The sequence below is a fragment of the Drosophila gunungcola genome, assembly GCF_025200985.1.
Source record: "Drosophila gunungcola strain Sukarami chromosome 2R unlocalized genomic scaffold, Dgunungcola_SK_2 000020F, whole genome shotgun sequence".
Classification (NCBI taxonomy): domain Eukaryota; kingdom Metazoa; phylum Arthropoda; class Insecta; order Diptera; family Drosophilidae; genus Drosophila; species Drosophila gunungcola.
This window is the reverse complement of record NW_026453174.1, coordinates 1,203,650-1,223,524: the sequence shown is the minus strand read 5'-3', so window position 1 is coordinate 1,223,524 and position 19,875 is coordinate 1,203,650. Positions and strand designations below refer to the sequence as shown.

Genomic DNA, 19,875 nt, shown 5'->3' with positions numbered 1-19,875 from the left:
ATAAAGAACGGCATAAAGTACTCGCATAGGGGCTCGCATGTGGCTGTGTTTTCTGTGCACACTTCATAATTTGTTTATGTGGCGTCAGCGAAACGGAAAATTGACCGCACAAAAATGACAAACAAAGCACAAAGGCGGTGGTGTGGTGTAAATAGTGGGGGGAGAGTGCATAACAATGGTTTCGCCAAGGGGGTGGGTAGGGAAAATCAACAATATCAGTTTTCGTTTCTGGAAAACTTATTATACTATCAAAATAAATGGAGTCATATCAATTGCATAAAGCGCCACATAAAAAATCGATACGAACAAATGCTGATAGGAAATCTACCTATGAGTGCATTAAAAATTTTAAAGAATTTCGATGTCGACATTTTTCTAATAAATTACTGAAGGCAGTGAATTGTTTCTCACAAAGATGACAAATTTAAAGATACATTTTTGATATTCAACTATTGGAGCATTCCAAAAAGATCATTTATGACTTATTTTAATTGAAGAAATCCCCATATACAAGTTTCATACAAAATAAAAAAACTGATATATATAAACCATGTAAAACTTTGTGCATACGATATATCATGTTTCAAATGCAATTTTTAAGGCAGTGAATTGTTTTTCAACAAGAAGGAAAGCAAACTTCGGCAAGCCGAAGTTCATATACCCTTGCAGCTATTGCATGAATTAAATACTTTTGAAAACATTTAAATTATGATTTACTTGAGTATGTGCTAAAAAAAAACATTGAAACTATGATGATTTGCAGCTCAATTATTAGATAGTTATTTTTATATATTTTTATTATTTCTATGGGAGCTATATGCTATAGACGTCTGATTTTAATAAAATTTATACCATAATTCTGAAATAATTAAACATTGCTATATGTCGAAGAACTAAACAAAAAATTAAAAAACAGAAAAGTTATAATTTTTTTTCATTTATTTTTCCGATTGTTCCTATGGGAGCTATATGCTATAGTCGTCCGATTTTGATGAAATTTAAACCGTAAATCGGAAATATTTTACCATTACTATATGTCGAAAAACTAAACAAAAAATTAAAAAACAGCAAAGTTATAATTTTTTTTTCATTTATTGTTCCGATTGTTCCTATGGGAGCTATATGCTATAGTCGTCCGATCCGGCTCTTTCCGACTTATATACTACCTGCAATAAAAAGACAACTTTTGGGAAAGTTTCATGCAGATAGCTTTAAAACTGAGAGACTAGTTTGCATATAAACGGACGGACAGACGGACGGACAGACGGACAGACGGACGGACAGACGGACATGGCTAGATCGACTCTACTAGTGATGCTGATCAAGAATATATATACTTTATAGGGTCGGAAACGTCTCCTTCACTGCGTTGCAAACTTCTGACTGAAATTATAATACCCTCTGCAAGGGTATAAAAAGATGACAAATTTAAAGATGTATTTTTTATATTCAACTATTTGAGCAGTTTAAATAAGATCATTTATGACTTACTTTAATTGCAAAAATCCCCATATACAAATTTCATACAAAAAGAAAAAAGATATATAGAAAAAAACATGTAAAGCTTCGTGCATACAATATGACCCATGTACAAATTCTAAAGAAGTGAAATGTAACGATGTGAGTATATAAAAATTATTCATACGACAAATGATATTTTCAAATTCTAAAATTCTAATTTGTTTCTTTAATTTAATGACAAATTAAAAGAATATCTTTTATTGCACAAGTCAACATATAAAAGTACTATATTATACGTACCTGTATGATTATGTAAAAAATCTATAATTTGATATGAAATCCTTTAAAATTCCGCTGTTGATTTGTCACAAATAAATACCATTATGAAGTGAAATGTAAGCCGAATCGATGACAGATTTAAAGACATTTTTTCTTTGAATGTAGACTTTATAATTGTTAAGTTCTGTTAATTCTAATCCATTTCCACTGTCAATCTCTTCATGGCTGGCCGAACTTAATAAGCAATGACAAATGGTTCAAACCGAGTTCGTCTTCATATTCTTGAACCCTCTTTTGATTTTCCCCCCTTTTTCATGGCACATACTACATATATGCACATATCTCTGCTTTGACGACTGAGTCATGACGAGAGGTTTATGGGCAAGAAGTAATGAAGTTGCCGGCGCTTTTCCACAGCCAAGCACCGTTAGCCGGGGATGAGTTTTGGTTTTTCGGTACCTTCCCACCCCCGGCACCAAACCACCCCCCTCCTCGTAACCCATATTGCTGCTGTGATTGCAACGCACTCGACAGCAACGACAGCAATCACAGTGCACAAGAGTGAACAGCATTAGAACAATAAGTTCGAAGTGGGGGACGTGGGCTAACAGTAAATCACATTATATTTCTGTGACGTAATTAATGCAAGTAACACAGCGTAACATAATTAGAACCCACATGCACAATAAACCAGAGTAGAGATATATGCGCATGGCTTTTAACCCACATCATGTCGATGGGGATTGGGATTGGTCTCTGGGTTTTGGGTTTAGGTTAGGGATAGGGATAGGGACAGGGACCAACAGCTTTATCAGCACATCACAGGCGGCAGAGGCTGCCACAGCAACACCACCACCAGCATCAGCAACAAAAACAACAATTACTCGTGACGGTTTTATGTTTATGCGTTGGCTTAATTAATTCAATTAAGCGCACATTTATGTCCCCCAGCCAAAGGATCTCGCCACCTTTTTTGGCGGGAAAATGCGAGGGAAAATGCGACTGCTCGGCGGAGGGTAATCCCCCGAGCAATTAGCATTAATTGCGACTTGAAACTTAAATCTTGTCATTCGGTGTATATGTCAACTTGACTCGCTCTTTTCTGTGTCTCTATCTCTCCCGCAGAATTGCGCTCCATTCACGCCAGCAACTGCAATACAGCACGGCAGCAACACTGAGACATCGGCAACGGAAAGACAAAGCCCAGCAACGAATGCGAGATCACAACAAAGCGAAGAAAACCCAAGCAGCAGCAGCGCAGCGAATTGCATTATCAATGAACAGAGAGACCAAACAGCAGCAGCAGCAACAGCAGCAATTGCAACTCCAACAGCAACATCAGCAGCAGCAGAGGAAACCAGCTCCTCGGTGGCAGTTCAGGTCAGTCAACCTGTTTCCTGTACAGCCAGAGAGCAGGGAGAGCGACTGAGAGCCAGCAACACTGGCAGCAGCAGCAACAAGAGCTACGCGAGCAACACGAGCAACACGAGCAGCGACGGCAGCAACATCAGCGGCGAGCGAACGGGGATCAGTCTCTCGGCAACTTTCGGCGGGCCAACAACGAACGCGAACAGCAACAGCAACCGGAATTGCTACTACGCAGGCAGCAGCAGCAGCAGCTATCGCCCACTGTACGACAGCAGTAGCAGCAACGTGCTGCGGCCCAACAAATGTTTGGCAGAACTCGAGCGTCTGTATGCCGAATTTCGCGCGAGTGAAAGCAGATTCGAGCGTGGTCTGAGCCAGTTGGACATCGAAAACGCCAACGAAATGCGTCTAAATGTGCCAGCCACTGCGGCGGCACCAGCACCAACAACTGTTGCTGGTAGCGCCACCAGCAGCAGCAGTGTGTTTCTCAATGTGTCTGGGAGCAGCAGTACCGACAGCGGCGACAATCAAGTTGTCGACGAGGCCAAGACCATCAGCAACATTGCTGTGCTGCCAGCAGCAGCAGCAACTACCAAGTCCTGCCAGCGACAGCCGAGCCTAACGATCCAAGTGAACAACAGCAACACTAACGGTACGAGTAACGGCAATCGGGTCTTGGTTGCTTCGCCCACGAGCATCGTGAACAACAACAACGGCGTGTGCGTTGTCAACTGCAGCTACACCCCCAGCAGCAGCAGCATCAGCAACAGCAGCAGCAACACCAGCAACAACAACAACAACAACAGCGTGGTGGAAATCAATAATTGTGTGCCAGCAGCCAAAGTGTTTAGTGCAAGTGTTCAAAATAAGCTAAATAATAATAGCAGTAGTCCCCCAAGCGGGGATAAGCAACATGTTGCTGCTGCCGCCACGGCCAGCAATAATAATCATGTGCAAACCGATAACAGTGTCAATATAATCAATGTGAATGCCAGCAACAACAATAATAATAGCAGCCTCCCACGCACCTTCACCTCAACTGAATGCCAAACGGATGACCTGTCAGCCAGCTCATCATCAAACCTGCAACAGCAACAGCAGCAGCAACAACAAATGCGGACACGGGAGCAACGACGCAAGGAAAGGAGAGAACGCCGGCAGCAGCAGCAACAGCAACAACAGATTCCGGCGCACCATCCACGCCGCCACCCACCTCCTCCTCCACCGCCCCAATTGCACCCACCCCCGCACCTGCACCACCCACATCCCCACCCACTTCCCCACCCCCATCCCGCCGCCATGGGCTTGGCGCGGGCTCTGCTGCCGGATATCCTGCACGCCCACTACCCGCCGCCCTACAGCGCTCTGCCCGTTCCCGTGGCCATGGCCGCTGCACCGCCCCCCGCGGCAGCGGTACAGCAACAGCCTCAGCATGTTGCTGCTGCTGCTCCGGCCACGCCGCCAGCGTTGACGTCCGTGATATCGACGGTGCCACTGCCGGGTCCGGTCCCAGCGCCTCTCATGAGCGATGGACGCTTCACCCTGCCGCTGCCCATCATGCGCAGGTGAGTTCCGTTGGCTACCCACTCCCACTTTCAGTGTCCACTCCAATCCACAATCCCTAGAGCAACTCTCACCCCAACCCAATCGATCACTCATCCGACCCCGTTACATTCGACCAGGCACTCCTTTGTCGTCTTTGGCCAGTCTCGGGTTTCACTTCCCTTGCCCGATGAAAATGCACTCAGCAAAATGGGGTGCTAATAGTCGATGGTCAGAACCTTTGTAAATACCAAGTGCAAATATCCCTTAAAAAATGAAAATGATTAGCAAGAAGTAAAAACATTTTAACTTTATGTTACTATATTAAAATATGGATAAATGATTATATCTTATAAGGTATACATAGATCAATTATATTCTGAAATTTGTTTTATCCACATTTTAATGTATAAAAAAAAAGCTGAATTGTTTCTTGTCTTCCTAATTCATATTCATATTTAATTTATTAACAGCCAAAGGTTCCTAAAATAAAGAGTTGAGTACTAATCCAAAAGTGCATTTAACTATATATTTTCTAATATATATTTTCAATGAGAACGAAGTTGACAGAAAATCTGATTTCATATTAACTGAACGATTAGGTTTTTTTTGTACTTCCCATAGAGGCTTAAGTCCTGGTCCCAATTTCCTGGTATTTTTCGCAGTGTCCATTTCGACATTTTCTATTACCACATACTGGCTTTTGTGCCGCTCTTCCTGCTTTGCTTTCGAGTGTTCGTTTTCGTGTTCGTGTTAGACGGGGCCAGACATTATAATGATGGTAATTTTTATGTCAGTAACAAATTTCTTGCATGATTTGATTCTCCACAATCGCTAGACCAACCAGGAAAGACCAGGTACAGGTCCAGGACGGGCTGGTGGTGTAAAAATTAATTGTCAAACGTTGACAGCTTCCAAGAAATTAACAAAAAGCGAGAAAAGTGGACAGCGGATAGAGGCTTTAATTTAAAGTTCGGGCAAAGAAACAGAGTGCCAGAGGTTGGGGGCCATTGCTCTGCGGCTAGTTTTCGGCGAAAAGTTTTGGGTCTTCAGATATTCGGGGCTTTAATAACTCATTTTTATTATAATGAGTTCGGGCTTATCTGTAATTGCACATCTACCGGCTCGACTCGGCTCGGCTCGGTTTTGTGCTAGGCTGACTGGCCATAATTCTGCGATACGGACTGGCCTAGTCGCTTTCCCACGCATTTATTGCCTGGAACACTGAAATACTTATCTATAGTTGGATAGCACTGGCAGAACCAGTTTGCTTGAAATAATCGATGCCTTGTGTACTCGAACTTGTATCTCCGTTTCGCCATTCGTATTTGTATCTGTATCTGTATCTGTATCTGTTTCTGTTTCGGTTTCTGTTGCTGTTTCTATGTTTCTGAGTCCGCTAATGTAGCCGTTTGCCGTATCTGACGGATGCGCGCGCTATCTGTCTAATGGCCTGCCTAAACGTCTCTCGAAAAACGACTTCACTCCCACTGTGAACGTTTGACATTTTACTCCAGTCAAGAGCAAATCGTGTCTCACAATTTTAATTGAGTTTGCCCATTGAATAATTGCAAAACTGTGTCAGTCTATATCGAGCGCCTAAATTAGCTATTCTTTTGGTAAATTGGAGGCGGGTTCTTGCCGGCTGATTAGCATATTTATGAAGGGCGAGTGCGAGTTTCCCGTGACTCAAAGTTGGCCCGTTAAATTAATTGGTTAAGCGGGTGCAAGGGTGGTTAACTTGAAGGTGAGGCAATTATTGAGCTGCGATTTATCATATATGTACCAGCCTGAGCCTTGTAACCACCCCTGAATTAGATATTACGCTCTAAGCGGCTTATCTCAACCCTCTCAAACCAGATATTCAAGGTAATTGGGTCGCTTAATAGAGATCCCTGTCATCGGAGTGTGAACAGAATGCCTCAAAGAAAAGGTTTGTGTATAAAGAGAAAGAGAGCTCAAACAACAAACCGCAGACATTATCTGCAATTTTAACACCTTCTGCCTTCGTCCCAAATTAACATGCTCTTACACAACGCTTTTTTTACTTTACTTTACCTGACCAAAAAAGGTGTAAAAAAAGCGAAAGTTTTTCTGCTCACAGCTTTTGGGGGGATAAAGTGGAGAACCAGGAGTAAAAGGGTCGTCGCCTGGTGGACCGTGTATAATCTTTAAATCATTAAATAACCGAACGAGAAAAACACAGCCAGCAAACTGAACCCAAAATGAAAAATGACAACAGCAAAAATAACAAATTCAGAGAGCAATAAAAAGGAAACGTGATGCCGAACTCACGTTGCTCCGCACTACGTATAAATCGTTGTAATCATTTTTTGTTTTTTGTTTTTCTTAGCATTTAATTTTATTTTGAAACTCCGCCGATGCCAAAAACAAAAGCCAAAGTTAACAAAGACAAAGAGCCAACGAAAAAGAGACAAGAAAGGCGGTAATAAAATCACTTGAGACAAACGACGCGGGATGATGAGAAGGAAAGAAAGAAGGAAAGAAAGAGAGAGATCGAGGAGTGCTGTCTTTTTTTCGGCCACTTTCACTTTCGCATTCGGTTTTGTATCTGCATCTGAATCTGTATCTCTGGCTTGAGGTTAACGCAAGCCAACTGGCCAACAGCTTATCATAAATTTGGCTTAAAGTTGCCCAGGCACTCCACTTCACCTCACTCCACTCACTCATAACCGAAATGAACTCGAACTTGAGGCATAAATCAAAAACAATTTAGTTAACATCATTTAGACGCGTGTTTCTTTTATTAATTATGGCGCTGCGGCTAATTGCTAATTGACTGGATGGATTGGTGGATTTGCCGAGATGACACTGAAATGGGTCCTGTTCACGGAAAACCAGTTTCCAGTTTCCAGTGGCGAGTGCCAAATCCAGAGTCCAAATACCCCGAAACTGGCTAAAATACACAAGCGTTTGCATGCGGAGAAGTGCAAAAGTATCTGCCAGATACGCCAGCTCGATATCGACATCGATGATTCAACTTTAGCCATGCAAATGGAAAAGCAACAGAAACAGAATCAGAAATGAAACAGACAGAGGCAGCTGTACAGGGAAAGAAAGAGAGGGGTAGAGCCAGACAAAACCAGATTTCAGCCGAAAAACATAAAAAAAAAAACAAGAAACCACCACCAAGATCGAGTTGCAACTGCGAGTCGAGTCCAAAGAAAGACACTCGGCGATCTTGGCTGGGGATTCTGCAACATTTGCTGGATGACACACTTTTTCGCAGCACCTGGAAAATTTAGTGATTTTTCATAAATTTTCATTCGCAGCTTGGCTGCGAGAAAATCAAAGCCCCAGAGCCAGCATTCGACACTAAATGTTGCTGTTGTCGGTAGATGTTGCTGCTGTAGCTGTTGTTGTTGCTGTTGCTGCTGTTGTCGGTAGAACTGACCAAACAACTTTCCAGTTTTACGGTCTTGCAACTGCCAACTTCTGTCCTGCTCTGCCCTCCACTCCTGCCATCCTGCTCCCTCTCGCCCATCGGCTCTTTCACTGATTCGACGGCGTTGGGTTTATTTATTTTTATAAGCGAATAAACACAACCAGCAATCAGGGGAGTTTACTAACCGACTGCCGGCATACCCTTTAGAGGACACATTTCCCGCCGCTTCTTTTCCCCGGAAATAGCTTGTCCGTCCAAGAAACTGGCCACAAAACGAATCGAAACGAAACGAAGTCAACCGGGAAGAGAACTTACCAAAAGTCAATAAAGCCAATAAAGCAAAAAGTTGCCATTCTCCAGTCGAAATGATATGGGTGAGGGGGGAGGGCAGGGGTTGGGTTTTGGTGCACAGGCAAAATAGTCTAACAATAACTATATTTGTGTTAAGGAGGTTTTTAAAAAATCGTACCAATTTCTTTGATCGTTCAATGTTCGTCATGGAGTGACAAAATCTACACTTGCTTTGCATAAAATAGCTTGAAATTTGTACCTTATTTTCAAACAATGTGTAGATAAATAACGTTAATTAAAAAGGTATTTTAAAAAAATTTTGTTTAATACTCTTAAAACTATTAATAACCGATAATTGTTTAGCTAATCAAAATAAATTGATGGTTACCTATACAAAAGGTTTATAAAAATAAATTCAGTTATATATATTATAAGAAAAATATGTATTTTCTTTACAAATGAAACAGAAATAATATGTATATTGAAGCTAACACTATACCCAGTTTATAAAAGTTAAAAAAAAAACAAATTTAATAGAATTTTTCAAAGTTTCAAAAGTTGAGTAACTAACCACCTTTTTCTCTCCGTGTTCCGGCGGCCATATCCATGCTCAACCGAATTGCGGTTGTCTGCCTCAGCTGTATCTGCTGCTGCCTCAGCTTCTGGCTCCGACTGTGTTTGTATAGAAAATGCAATCGGGCCAAGTTGAAATGAGCCGGTAAAATGCAGCAGCAACATCAGAAGAGGTAGCAGCAGCAGCGGCAGCGGCAGCACCATCACAAAATAGACGGGCCAAGTCGCAAACAAGCTGCCAACGAAATAGAGAGAGTTGGCCAAAGGGCCCACTACTGACTACTGACTACTGACAGCCCAATCTTCTGGCTTATTAAATTGTCACCCGAGTGCATTCGATTCGATTTGCTTTGGCTTTGGCTTGATTTTGATTTTGGGTTACTGTGGCCCAGAAACCGCAAAATGCCAACTCTAATGGGCTCTCGGCTCTTGGCTCTCGTAATTGTGCCACTGCAATTAAGTCTTGCTAACTGTGGTCAAATTGTTTTAATAAGTTTTTAACAGCCACAAATGAGCCCGGCCTTGAGCAGTGGGAAACTGTCAGCTCTTTCTCTTTTTTCTGCCTGGTTTTTTTTGGGGCTTTAGGTGGCTTCCTAAAGATTTTCAGGGGTTTTTTCGTTCTGGCCATTACAGTTCAATGCCTTGGGCAACGGCGAACAAAGCCCGTTTAGCTCATTGTAAATTCAGATTCGGAATTTCGCACAAAAGCCCAAACAAATGGCGGCGTTTGATGCAAATTCGGAATGCCAAGCACAATACAATTATTCACATGATGGGCATCATTTTGAAATGAGCGCATAAATAACTTATAAGTAAATACACTCTGGCAAAGCTAGGGTATTCATTGGTTAATATATAGTACTAAGCGGATGGTATCCTATGTGACGAGGGTTTCTGTGAGAGGAAAGTGCATCAATTTTCATTTCCAAGGTATCACGAGATCGATTCGTCCGACCTGCTTTCCCATCTGTTTTTATTTTTTTTGCGGCTGCTGTGGTTTTAAACAAAAGTCCATAATTTATGTTATGGCTAAGCTCCTCTCTTCTCTTCCTCTGTCTGTTTTATAATTTTATTTTGTTGCTGCGGCTTGGCTTTTGTGCAATGAACTGAGTTCGATGGGATTGGCAACAGGGCGTGTGTGGCATTGATTTGGGGAGGGGTTTTAGAGTATACACAGGGGTTCAGCTAAGTTCAGTTTTGCAAAACACATTCGCTGGAAATCGTTGTGCTTTAAAGCTGACTCAGAGAGCAGACCACTTGACCCGCATTATGACCGGATATGTGGGCGCATTTCCCTCGCTTTCGACCAAACTTGGTTGAATAATCGTAATATTGGCACATGCTGCAATTAAAGCTAAGGCTCAACACTGGCTCTCGATAATTAGCCCCACTCTTTCGGGCTTTTTGGACCCGTCCGGGCCATGAGGTAATATTTGGCGAACCAGTTTGCCGTCCGTCAGATTTTCGGGTGAAAGTTAACGATTTCTCAGCTTGTTTGTTGCGTAGATCTAAAAATCTGGAGATCTGGCGATTTGTGTGGATCTCTTGATCAATGGCCAGTAGGCGGGCTCATTTCAAAACTCCCACTCATTTACAATTCCCTCTGAGTCTGTATGGCTTTAATTAACGTTCACAACAAATGCCAGCGCTTAAATATTTAAAACCAATATACCAAATGCGCAAACGTAATGAGGACGCAGGAAGTTTGGCGGGGGAAAGCGCATTTTAATGGCAGCATTTTAGCTTAAATAGTGTAGCGCTTACCCGAAAACCAATTGCCAGGGTGCCTTTTCCCCGGTTTCCAGATAGGAGTCCTGCTATTGCCAGTGCCACTGCCACTGCACTGTGTCAACTGTCAACCGCAAAATGCGCGCGCTAAAAAAAAAGGACAGCCAAAAAAATCAACTTCCAGCTGAGGATACCACGAGTTTCGGAAGAGTTTGTGGGGCCGAGGTTCAAAAGGGGGTGACCTCCTGTATATCGCACTGATTTCAATTTAAAGTGCAATGAGTTTTGCAGTTTCGTTGCTGTTGCTATGTTGTTGCCGTCAAAGTTGTTGCCAAAGCTTATTTGTTCGTTGTCTGCAAATCTGCTTGCCACATACAAAAAAACACACGCGCAGAAACATTTGCACAGTTTACATAAAATGCTTATTGCCGTTGTTTTTGTTTCTGTAGCAACAGAAACAAAAAGCCAACAAGCGCGTTTCGCAAATTAATTAAAACATTTAACAAATGCGCGTGTGGCTGCCGGGTATCCCTGCGTATCCTGTATCCTTTGTGTTTCCTCCTCAGCACTTGAGCAAATAAAATGCATAATTTATGTTACTTCTTGTTTTCCCAAGCCCAAACCCATGCCAAAACCCCTTTGCGTGTGCGTTTCTCATAATTACTTAGACATACACACAGCATTTACGGATGGAGGACAAGGGCAAACAGAGACTTACAATTTGTCTTGGCCTCCCACGCGGCGTATGCGTGATATTTGCAGCTACAAAGGGTTGAAAATTCGTGTGTTGCCAGTGACAACTATAAATGTCTTCAAGTTCGTATTGGGAGGGCACAAAGGGGGTCATAATTAGAGAGCACTTTCATAAGCCAAACTAATGGAGAAGATGCTAAAAAATCACCGCCTCAGCCGCATGGTAAACATGAAAAATGGGAAACGTTGGCCGTGCCAACCGCACGAGACAAAGGCGGTAATTTGAGGCAGCTGGGAAATAGCAGCAGCAGCAGCAGTAGCAGCAACTGTTGCAGCCACATCTAAGAAATGACGGCCCAACTAAAAGTCAAAACAAATAATTTGCTATAATAACTACGAGCGTAGCCAAACAGCTGAAAACAAAAGAAGAGGGCGAAAGAAATAAGAAATGGCTGAAGAAAAGATAGGCAAGTGGAAGTGAAACAAAGCACAAAAGCAACTCTCATCTGCCAGCCACAAAAGCCACGGCGTAGAGAAAACTTTCTCCTCGGCTAAACGCTTCATCTGCATGAGTTGCTGTGCCGCTGTGTTGGTGTGTACTTTGCAAGTTAAAGAGCCCAAGATGGGTCTTACTCCTTTCGGGAGTATCTTGGGGTATCCAAAAGAGTATCTGGGAGTAACTTTGGGTATCTGGGAGCCCCCTGCCGCAAAGCTATTAAACGCACACTTGCGTCGACTTTTCACACGCAGACACGCCGCAGTTTTCACCCCCCGCTTTTCCACCTCTAAATCCCTTGCCCAAGTGGATGCAATTTTTGCATTTTACAATGCAAGTTTTGCAAATCTCGCACAGCTGCGGTTAGCTGCCATTTAGCCCCCCTTTGGAGATCTGGGCTCTGGCGTTCTCTTCTCAGCGGCTTAGAGATACTGCAGATACTGCCCGCATGGTCATAATTTCGTTTGGTTTCGTTCCGCTTATCGGCAAACTGCAATCAGCATATAATTTTGCCCAGCCGCACATAAAAACGAATTGAAACGAAGGAAACAACATGTGGCTATGGTTCTGGACATGAACACCCTCATCGTATCTCATGGCCATGGCCCCATAGTTCATTTGGCAGACCCTCGATAAGGCGAACCAACAACCCCTAGGGCTCTGAGTCACAAACTGGCCACTTCGCAGTTCTCTGTGTCATTCGGGTTGGCGAAAAAGAAAAAAACAGAGACATGGAAATGGACATGAAAATGAAAATGTTGCTGAACGCAGGCTCAGGAAATTATGCGTAATGAAGTAAGCACTTTCTGCGGAAAAGGGGACTGTGTTATCGGGGCGAGTGTGTGATGGTGAGGGTCTGTGAGTCTGTGTTGATAGCTGGAAATTGCTTGTTGGACGGACAACACGGACCGCCCATCGAAAGCCTCCCCTTTACACGGAGCAAAAATATCCATTACCTAATTCATATGTCAAACTTATCATTTAAAGGGCAATTCTGGGCTCCGCAAATTTCAATAAAGTTTTTTGTTATTCTTATTTCTTATTTTCTAAAATATTTTTCAATAGAATAATTATTGTCAGAAATTTTAAAAAATTTATGAAACATGACTATTTTAAGGAATTGGTGTTTATTAAAATGACTTAAAATATAATATGCAGTGTAAATATGATTTTGTAAAAAAAGTTCCTACAACTAATTAAGCTTGAAAATAGGTTAACTGGCAATGGGGACACTTGGCCAGCTGTCATGTTTTGCTGAGTGCAGATGGCTTTCTGCGGCCAGCTCGGGTAGTTTTTTCGCTTCGTTTCCGCGTCAATTTCCTTTAATGCGCTGTGGCGTGATGTCCCTTGGCTCGGTCCGAGATACTCAGCCCTCGTATCTGTATCTGCCTGTTCATGTGTATCAGCCAGATACTGTGTGTGTGTCTCCATATAACTCTCAATCAGTTTTGCGCTGTATGCGCATTTTTATGGCTTTTTCCCGACTCAACTGGGTGTTGTGTTGTTATTGTTGTCTTGTTTCGCGCTTGTTGCTGCCCAGCACTGTATTTTATCTGCGTAATTGAGTTCGTTTGCACATTAGCAGCAGGAACAACAGCCCGGCTAAATGCGAGTTTTGAATGGCAGGCTAGAATTATGGCCGGAGTAATTGGCAAGCCATGTGTGTTTAGCGATTGCCGAATTCGCTGTTCGCTATTCGCTGCCCGAATGATCCAATTTCGTTTCAATTCGACTGCCTGTCAGCGGCTATCGGTTTCATTAAATTAGCGCGAATTACTTAGCTCTGGTATTTTGATTTGGTGACCATTATAAATCCGGTTCGGCTTGCATTTTCCAATCGGACAGCACCGCATTGATGGGCCATCGTTATGGAAATTCTATTAATTTTTACGGCCTCATGTGCTGGTACTTTCGATGCTGTTATGGAAAACGATCCCTTAATGCCAAATGGCCCATCATCGATAAGGTGGCTCCAATTTCCAGTCCTGCCCAGTCCACAAATAATCAAAAACTAATTGCCAAAAGAGCGGGTAATGGCAAGGGTAATGGGCCAGTTGCGTGCCGACAATACTTAAAGGTGCTGCTGCTGCAGAATTCGGCAGGTTATCATCACAGGCCACAAAAAAAGAGTTAAAAGAAACTTTAGCTGAATCACGACTTTGGTACAATTTTGGCCGAAACGAAAGCAATCCGAAAGCGAGCCAGCGCAGCATTTCAATCAGCTAACTGCCAACAGCCAACAGCTAACCATCCGGCAACGTGCCAGGGGCAAGGTGTCTTAGAAGCATCGCCAATCGCGTCCCGAGCTCCGCTGCAAATTAGCCACATTTATGAGCATGACCAAGTCGGATTTCCACTGTCCACAGTCCGCCAGTAAGCCAGTTTCAGCGTCAGTTCCAGTTCCACCGACTTTTTCAAACCCCAACGAAGCGCACTGAACGTGTGAACGTGAATTGGTAATCGATGAGCATTGGGCATGGCGTTAACTCGGACTCTAAGTCTTCGTTTTTGGCCTGGCTTTTTGTAGGGTAAAGGGGTATATTGTATTCGTTGAAAATTATAAGCTTTTTCGGCGGTATATGTTTATTCGGCCAATATCTATCAACGCACCAAAAATGGTCCAAATCATACCATTGTTCTATAAGCTATAAAAAAATGTAATTATGACGTCACATCACTTATAATTGACAGAGCGGCAGAGACCGAAATAACTATAAGCGGAATGTGTGGGTGCTGCCGATTGTTTTTTTTGGGGCATATATACTTTAAAATTGGTTAACTAAGTAACGGGTATCTAATAGTCGAGGGAATCGGATATAGCGCTCCTTCTTGTTTCTCTTTGAGCCAGAGCTACCATCCAGAGCTTGGGGGAAAATGCTACAGCTCGGGTAAGTGCACAAGGTCAAGTTGTTTATGGCCAGCACTTGATATTTGATATCATCGCCAGTGCCTGGCCACAATTCGGTTTACAGTTTTTATTGTTTCGTGCAGAGTTATGAATATGCATGGCTGCCCCCCACCCAACTGCTCAACTCAAATTTATTTGATATTGAGCTGAACGATCGTTCTCAGGTGGAGAGTTCATGTTGCCTGGGCTCTTTTTCTTGAAATCAGGCGATACCTGTGTTTGCTCAGGTTTTCAGTCTGAATCATAAATTGCTTTGGCCATGGCTGCTGATTCGAGAATATGGTAAATATTCGTTTGACTTTGATTACTAACCAAGAGTTTTCTAATCAATTTGTGTGCCCTAATTTCGTTTTATTCAACTGCATTAGTTTTTTTTTTTACAAATATATATGTGTACGAAATGAGATGCAATATTAAATACAGTTCTTTAAAAGAATATTTTAAATTTTATTATCTTTTCTTGAGGGATTATGGCTTGTTTGTCGCATTTAGTTAACTTAAATTTACGATTGCCAGTAAAAGTATTTATCGTAGTAAAATGCGATTCAAATTATTTAAACAAATGCTTAGCAAATAGCTGTAAAGACGTGTATAATTGCAGAGAATAAATACACTTTCTCTGATAAATCATTACATGTCTTGTTTTTCGATTGCAAAGCAAACATTTAAATCTATTTCCCAGCGATTGACTTCAAATGCCGGCCATGTTCGGTGTCTAGTAGGACATATGTAGATATTTCTATCTATGCACCGGCATATGAATGCTGATGATTCTGGAAATAAGGGTTATGTCGTCGCCCTCTCCAACCAACCAGTATTCTCACCCGTGTCGATTGTTTGACTGCTTTTTGTTTTCCGTTTCTGCCATCACTTTCCATTTTCGACATTTGCAAATTTGCATTTCGTCTGTTATTGAATATGTATGACATATAAAAAGCAGACATGGCAGCAACAAAACCAAAAGTTACAGCAACAGCAACAGTGTGAGCACATTTGTCCCACGTATTCGTTTAATATCTGCCGTGTATTTTATTTCAATCGGCTGTTGCTTTTCATTTGGCGCGACTTTCGCGCACTGAACACCAATTTGCATATATCCCATATATACATGCCGCAGAAAGAGAGCGAAATATGGTTAGCGAAAGAGACGGATAGTAGAGCGGGGAAACTATGGCGACAGCATTTGATCTAAGCGAAATCTGAATGGGCATCGAATTAAAGCGGCCCGAAATTGAATATAAACTGCGTCGAAATTGAAAAGTCGAGCTGCTCCAGCGAAACGTGGCCGGATTGTCCGGAATGTCCTGGTGTGCGGATGTCCGGGAGTTCGGGTGTCCGTCGCGTCCGCAAAACTCTGACAAAAGTCCGTGCTTATGGATGGCAGGCACGTGACCCGGGAGCAACATCAGCATCCCACCACTGCAAACTGTGCATTTAGAACCAGGTGGTCCACGTCGGGATCCACCTCGGGATCCGCCTCCTTCATGTCCTTTCTGCTCGGGGTCACCACCCAGCACCACCAGCTCCAAATTGTTTAATAGAAAAATTATGCACTGATTTGTATTTGTCTTAATCTGCACCTTTTCTTTCTGCCTTCGTGACTTCTTTTTGGCTCCCATTTGCAGTGTTGTTTTCATTTTTGGATTGGGGACGAAAAAGGAGAATACACTGGGAAAATTGAATAAAATTTTAAAAAATCTTCTCTAGTTAATAGTGCTTGACTAATTAAATTATTATTATTTTATATTCCGTATGAAGTTTTCCAAAGAATCTTTGTTTAAAAACTACAACGTTTAATTATTTTCGCTCTGAGAAAGCTAAATAGCTAAGTACACCAAGAATATTCTTTTAAAGTGAAATAAGCTCCATTTTTTTTCCGTGTAGAACTGGAGGCTGAGTCTGACTGGCGCTTATGCAAATCGCAGCCAAGGAATGGAAATAAATTGCCAAAGTGTCGTCTGCAAAGGCCAAAGGATCCGATTCGAGTGGGTGGACAGCTATAGCTATAGAAGCTATCGATGGCAGCAATTTCCGGACCGACCGAAAAAACAAAAAGGAAGCCGAAACGAAAATGCCGCCTTTACATGGCAGAGTGGCTCGTCGTCGTAAAAACAAACTCCAGAAATCCGCCGCATCAAATTGGCTATGGCGAGTAAAAACAAAGGAAAAACTCAATTGAAAGCCACTGGGAGCACCTCTCAAAATGCGGGTGGGGGTATGAGGTGGGAAAATCCAGTTACGGTTTTACAGTTTTACTTTGCCTCCCCCGCACGCAACGGGAGTTTTCTTTCGAGCACTGAAAATCCATCCCCTAACTGCAAAACTTTCCGCCGTAATGCCCGGACAGAATCCGCAAAGCCCACACCCAAGTCACTTGGGCGCTTCGATTTGTCAACGATTTGGAATCGGTTGCATTTTTATTGGCCCTGGCTCTCTGGCGCTGGAATTTCATTTTATTGGCCATTTCGGTTGACCTTCGCGTAAACGTTAGGGGGGAAATGAATTCCTGGCGGGCGGATTCCGCAATAAATTGCTCACGCTTGCTGGCCAAGTTTTTGCATAACTCCGAGACATTTGCTCTTATTGGCTTTCTCTGCATTGTTCTGTATCTGTTTTTAAAACGAAATTCAATTTGCTCACTGCAATGCAAACGATTTTCCTCATTCCACTTTTAATGTTCTCCTCCTCCGAACTTTGTTCTTCACACTTTACAACATCAGACCATTAAACCGCAATTCCGAGGTCATCAGGTGTCATAATCTAATAAAACTTCCACTTCAAACGGCAAAGCAATTAGGTGTATGTAGATTTCGTGGAGGCCACCGCCCCAAAAATGTGTATTAAACATTTGCCGTAATGAGTTGTTGACCTTATGCCGGGCATCGTTGCGAAATTCTTTTGTTTGCCAGGGGTAAATATGTATATTACCCACCCCGGAATCGATTCTCGCTTTAAACTGAGTTCGAAACGGTTCAGCATTGATTGCGAATTATCTCCATATTATAGCGCCTAATTGAAGCGACAAATTATAATGCCAGTTTAATAGGCAATGCAGATATCGATTGCCGGGGATTTCAGTGCTTTATAATCCCCCAGTGTCTTTTAAGCAATTGATGCAGTGAAAAGAAAACCCCTTTCTCCCTGTTAAATCAAGCAATAAGTAATACAGTTAAAGACTGCCAGCGACGTAAATCAGATATTCCACAGAGGTTTCTTAAGCATCTGGCAGATACTTTTGTATCGTTAAATTTGACTCACAACGCGTTCAGTGATTCACGAGGCAAAGAACAAAGCCGACTATCTCGGCACTCGTGTTGTCATCTCTCCGCCGGGGCATTAATGTATTCTAATTAATGACAACTCCCCGATAACATCTCATGGGTGATGAAATTGTGCTAGTTGAGGAGCCCGCATCTCTCGGAGGGTAATAAAAATATAAATATAATAGCTACCCACTGGCGCACATAATTTTGTCCACGTCCCCTCGTTGTTCGCTTAGACAAAAACGACCGCCAAAGAGAATCCATTGGGTGCTTAATTAAATCACTTGAAGATGCCACTGCGCGATATTAAAAGCGCATAGAATTCGAGGGAAATCGCTGGGCAGTGGAAAAGTGAAAAAGTTTGGAGTAGAGAAAAGGGGGATTGACCTACATTGTGGCCAGCGCAAAGTAGTTGTTGCTGCTGGCAGCGCGATTATTGTTATTGCAGCCCATCATAGGCCAGCGACAGCAGCAGCAATATCGCAGCAGCAGCAACATGAACGACTGCATGAATGAATGAGCAAACCTCATGATGAGCTAACGAGCAATTTAAGAATTTAATTTATGTACGTACGTATATAGCGACACAGTTACATGTCAGACCCAATCCCAGTTCGGGAAATGCTGGCATTGCAACAGCAACACCAACAACAACAACACCAACAGAAACAGCAACAAGAGATCTCGTAGCCTAATGACGCAGCCACTTAAGCGGTCTATATGTGTGTATTTTCGAGAGAGCGCGCCACATTGGCTGCGGTTCTTGCAGCAATGTTGCTGTTGCAACTGCGATGTCGCGTCGGCAACATGTAAAAGTAATTGCCAACCCGGATGCGGCTGCTCCATGGCCATGGTTGCCAGGCTGCCAGCTTGCCAGTTTGTGAGTTTGTGAGTTTGCCTGGCTGGTTTGTGCCACATGAAAGCCAGAAATTAGAAACGGATCTCAAATTAGAAATGCCTCAGACGCAACTCCAGTTGTCGTTGTCGTCACGATGTTTGGCACTTGTTCCCTGCCAGCAGCCCATTTATTTCCCTCCGTATGTGTGGGTGGCCAATGTTTTTCCATATCTCCGCCACACACTTGGCACGCTGCCCTATATATTTTTGTGCCACCAGATTTTCTGGCCAAGAAGGAGGTTGCGAAGTCAAGAGAAGGCGACTCGGACCAGGAGCCATGCGTGGGCGTCAATTGCTGGCAACTCTTGCGTTTTATGCATTCAAAAATTGGCAATAAACGTTGGCCAAAAACTTTGTCTGCACTGTTGCACTCAAAACAAAAGTCCTCTGAATCCAATTGAAAGTGCCGCAAAAATCTTATCCCAACGATTGTTAAATTAAGGTGTCTCTGGAAGTGCCTTTCATCAAACTGCAACAGAATTTGAAACTTAAATGTCACCCAAATGTCTTTTGGTTCAAGTGATTTTGTTAAGAAGACACCTATAAAACCGTTGATTGTCAAAAACAATGTTGCCAATAAAAACTTTATTGCATTTATCTGTATCTACCAGTTGAGAAATTAAGTTCGTTTTGATATCTTTTTTATTTTTATACCTAAAAATAATGTATTAAATATAATTTAAAAATCTCTTCCAACTATTTGAACATTTAAAATAACTAAACATATTTCATTTAAAATACGAGTAGATTTCCTTTAATCCATTTTATTTTATCCCGGGTACAATTATATGAAAGACCAGTTATACTCCAGATAAATATGATTGACAAGGAATCTTATAAAACATTTTATATTATTATTATTTTATTTTATTAAAAAACTCCCATTACTCTTATCAACATATTAAATTTTAAAAATTTATTAATTGTTCCTAGTAAATTAATTTTCGCTTGTTTTCTGTTTTTACCACGA

At 42.3% G+C, this 19,875-nt stretch overlaps 1 protein-coding gene and 1 long non-coding RNA gene across 2 annotated transcripts in view; one reads left to right on the top strand and one right to left on the bottom strand.

Annotated features, from left to right (window-relative positions):
- Positions 1–19,875, top strand: part of LOC128256475 (protein enabled) — a 38,017-nt gene that overhangs the window by 6,766 nt on the left and 11,376 nt on the right. The window contains exon 3 of the mRNA XM_052986866.1: positions 2,866–4,673. Within this exon, the coding sequence (XP_052842826.1) occupies positions 2,866–4,673 (1,808 nt within the window). The remainder of the gene's footprint in view (positions 1–2,865; positions 4,674–19,875) is intronic.
- Positions 1–19,875, bottom strand: part of LOC128256485 (uncharacterized) — a 35,193-nt gene that overhangs the window by 7,804 nt on the left and 7,514 nt on the right. The window lies entirely within an intron of this gene.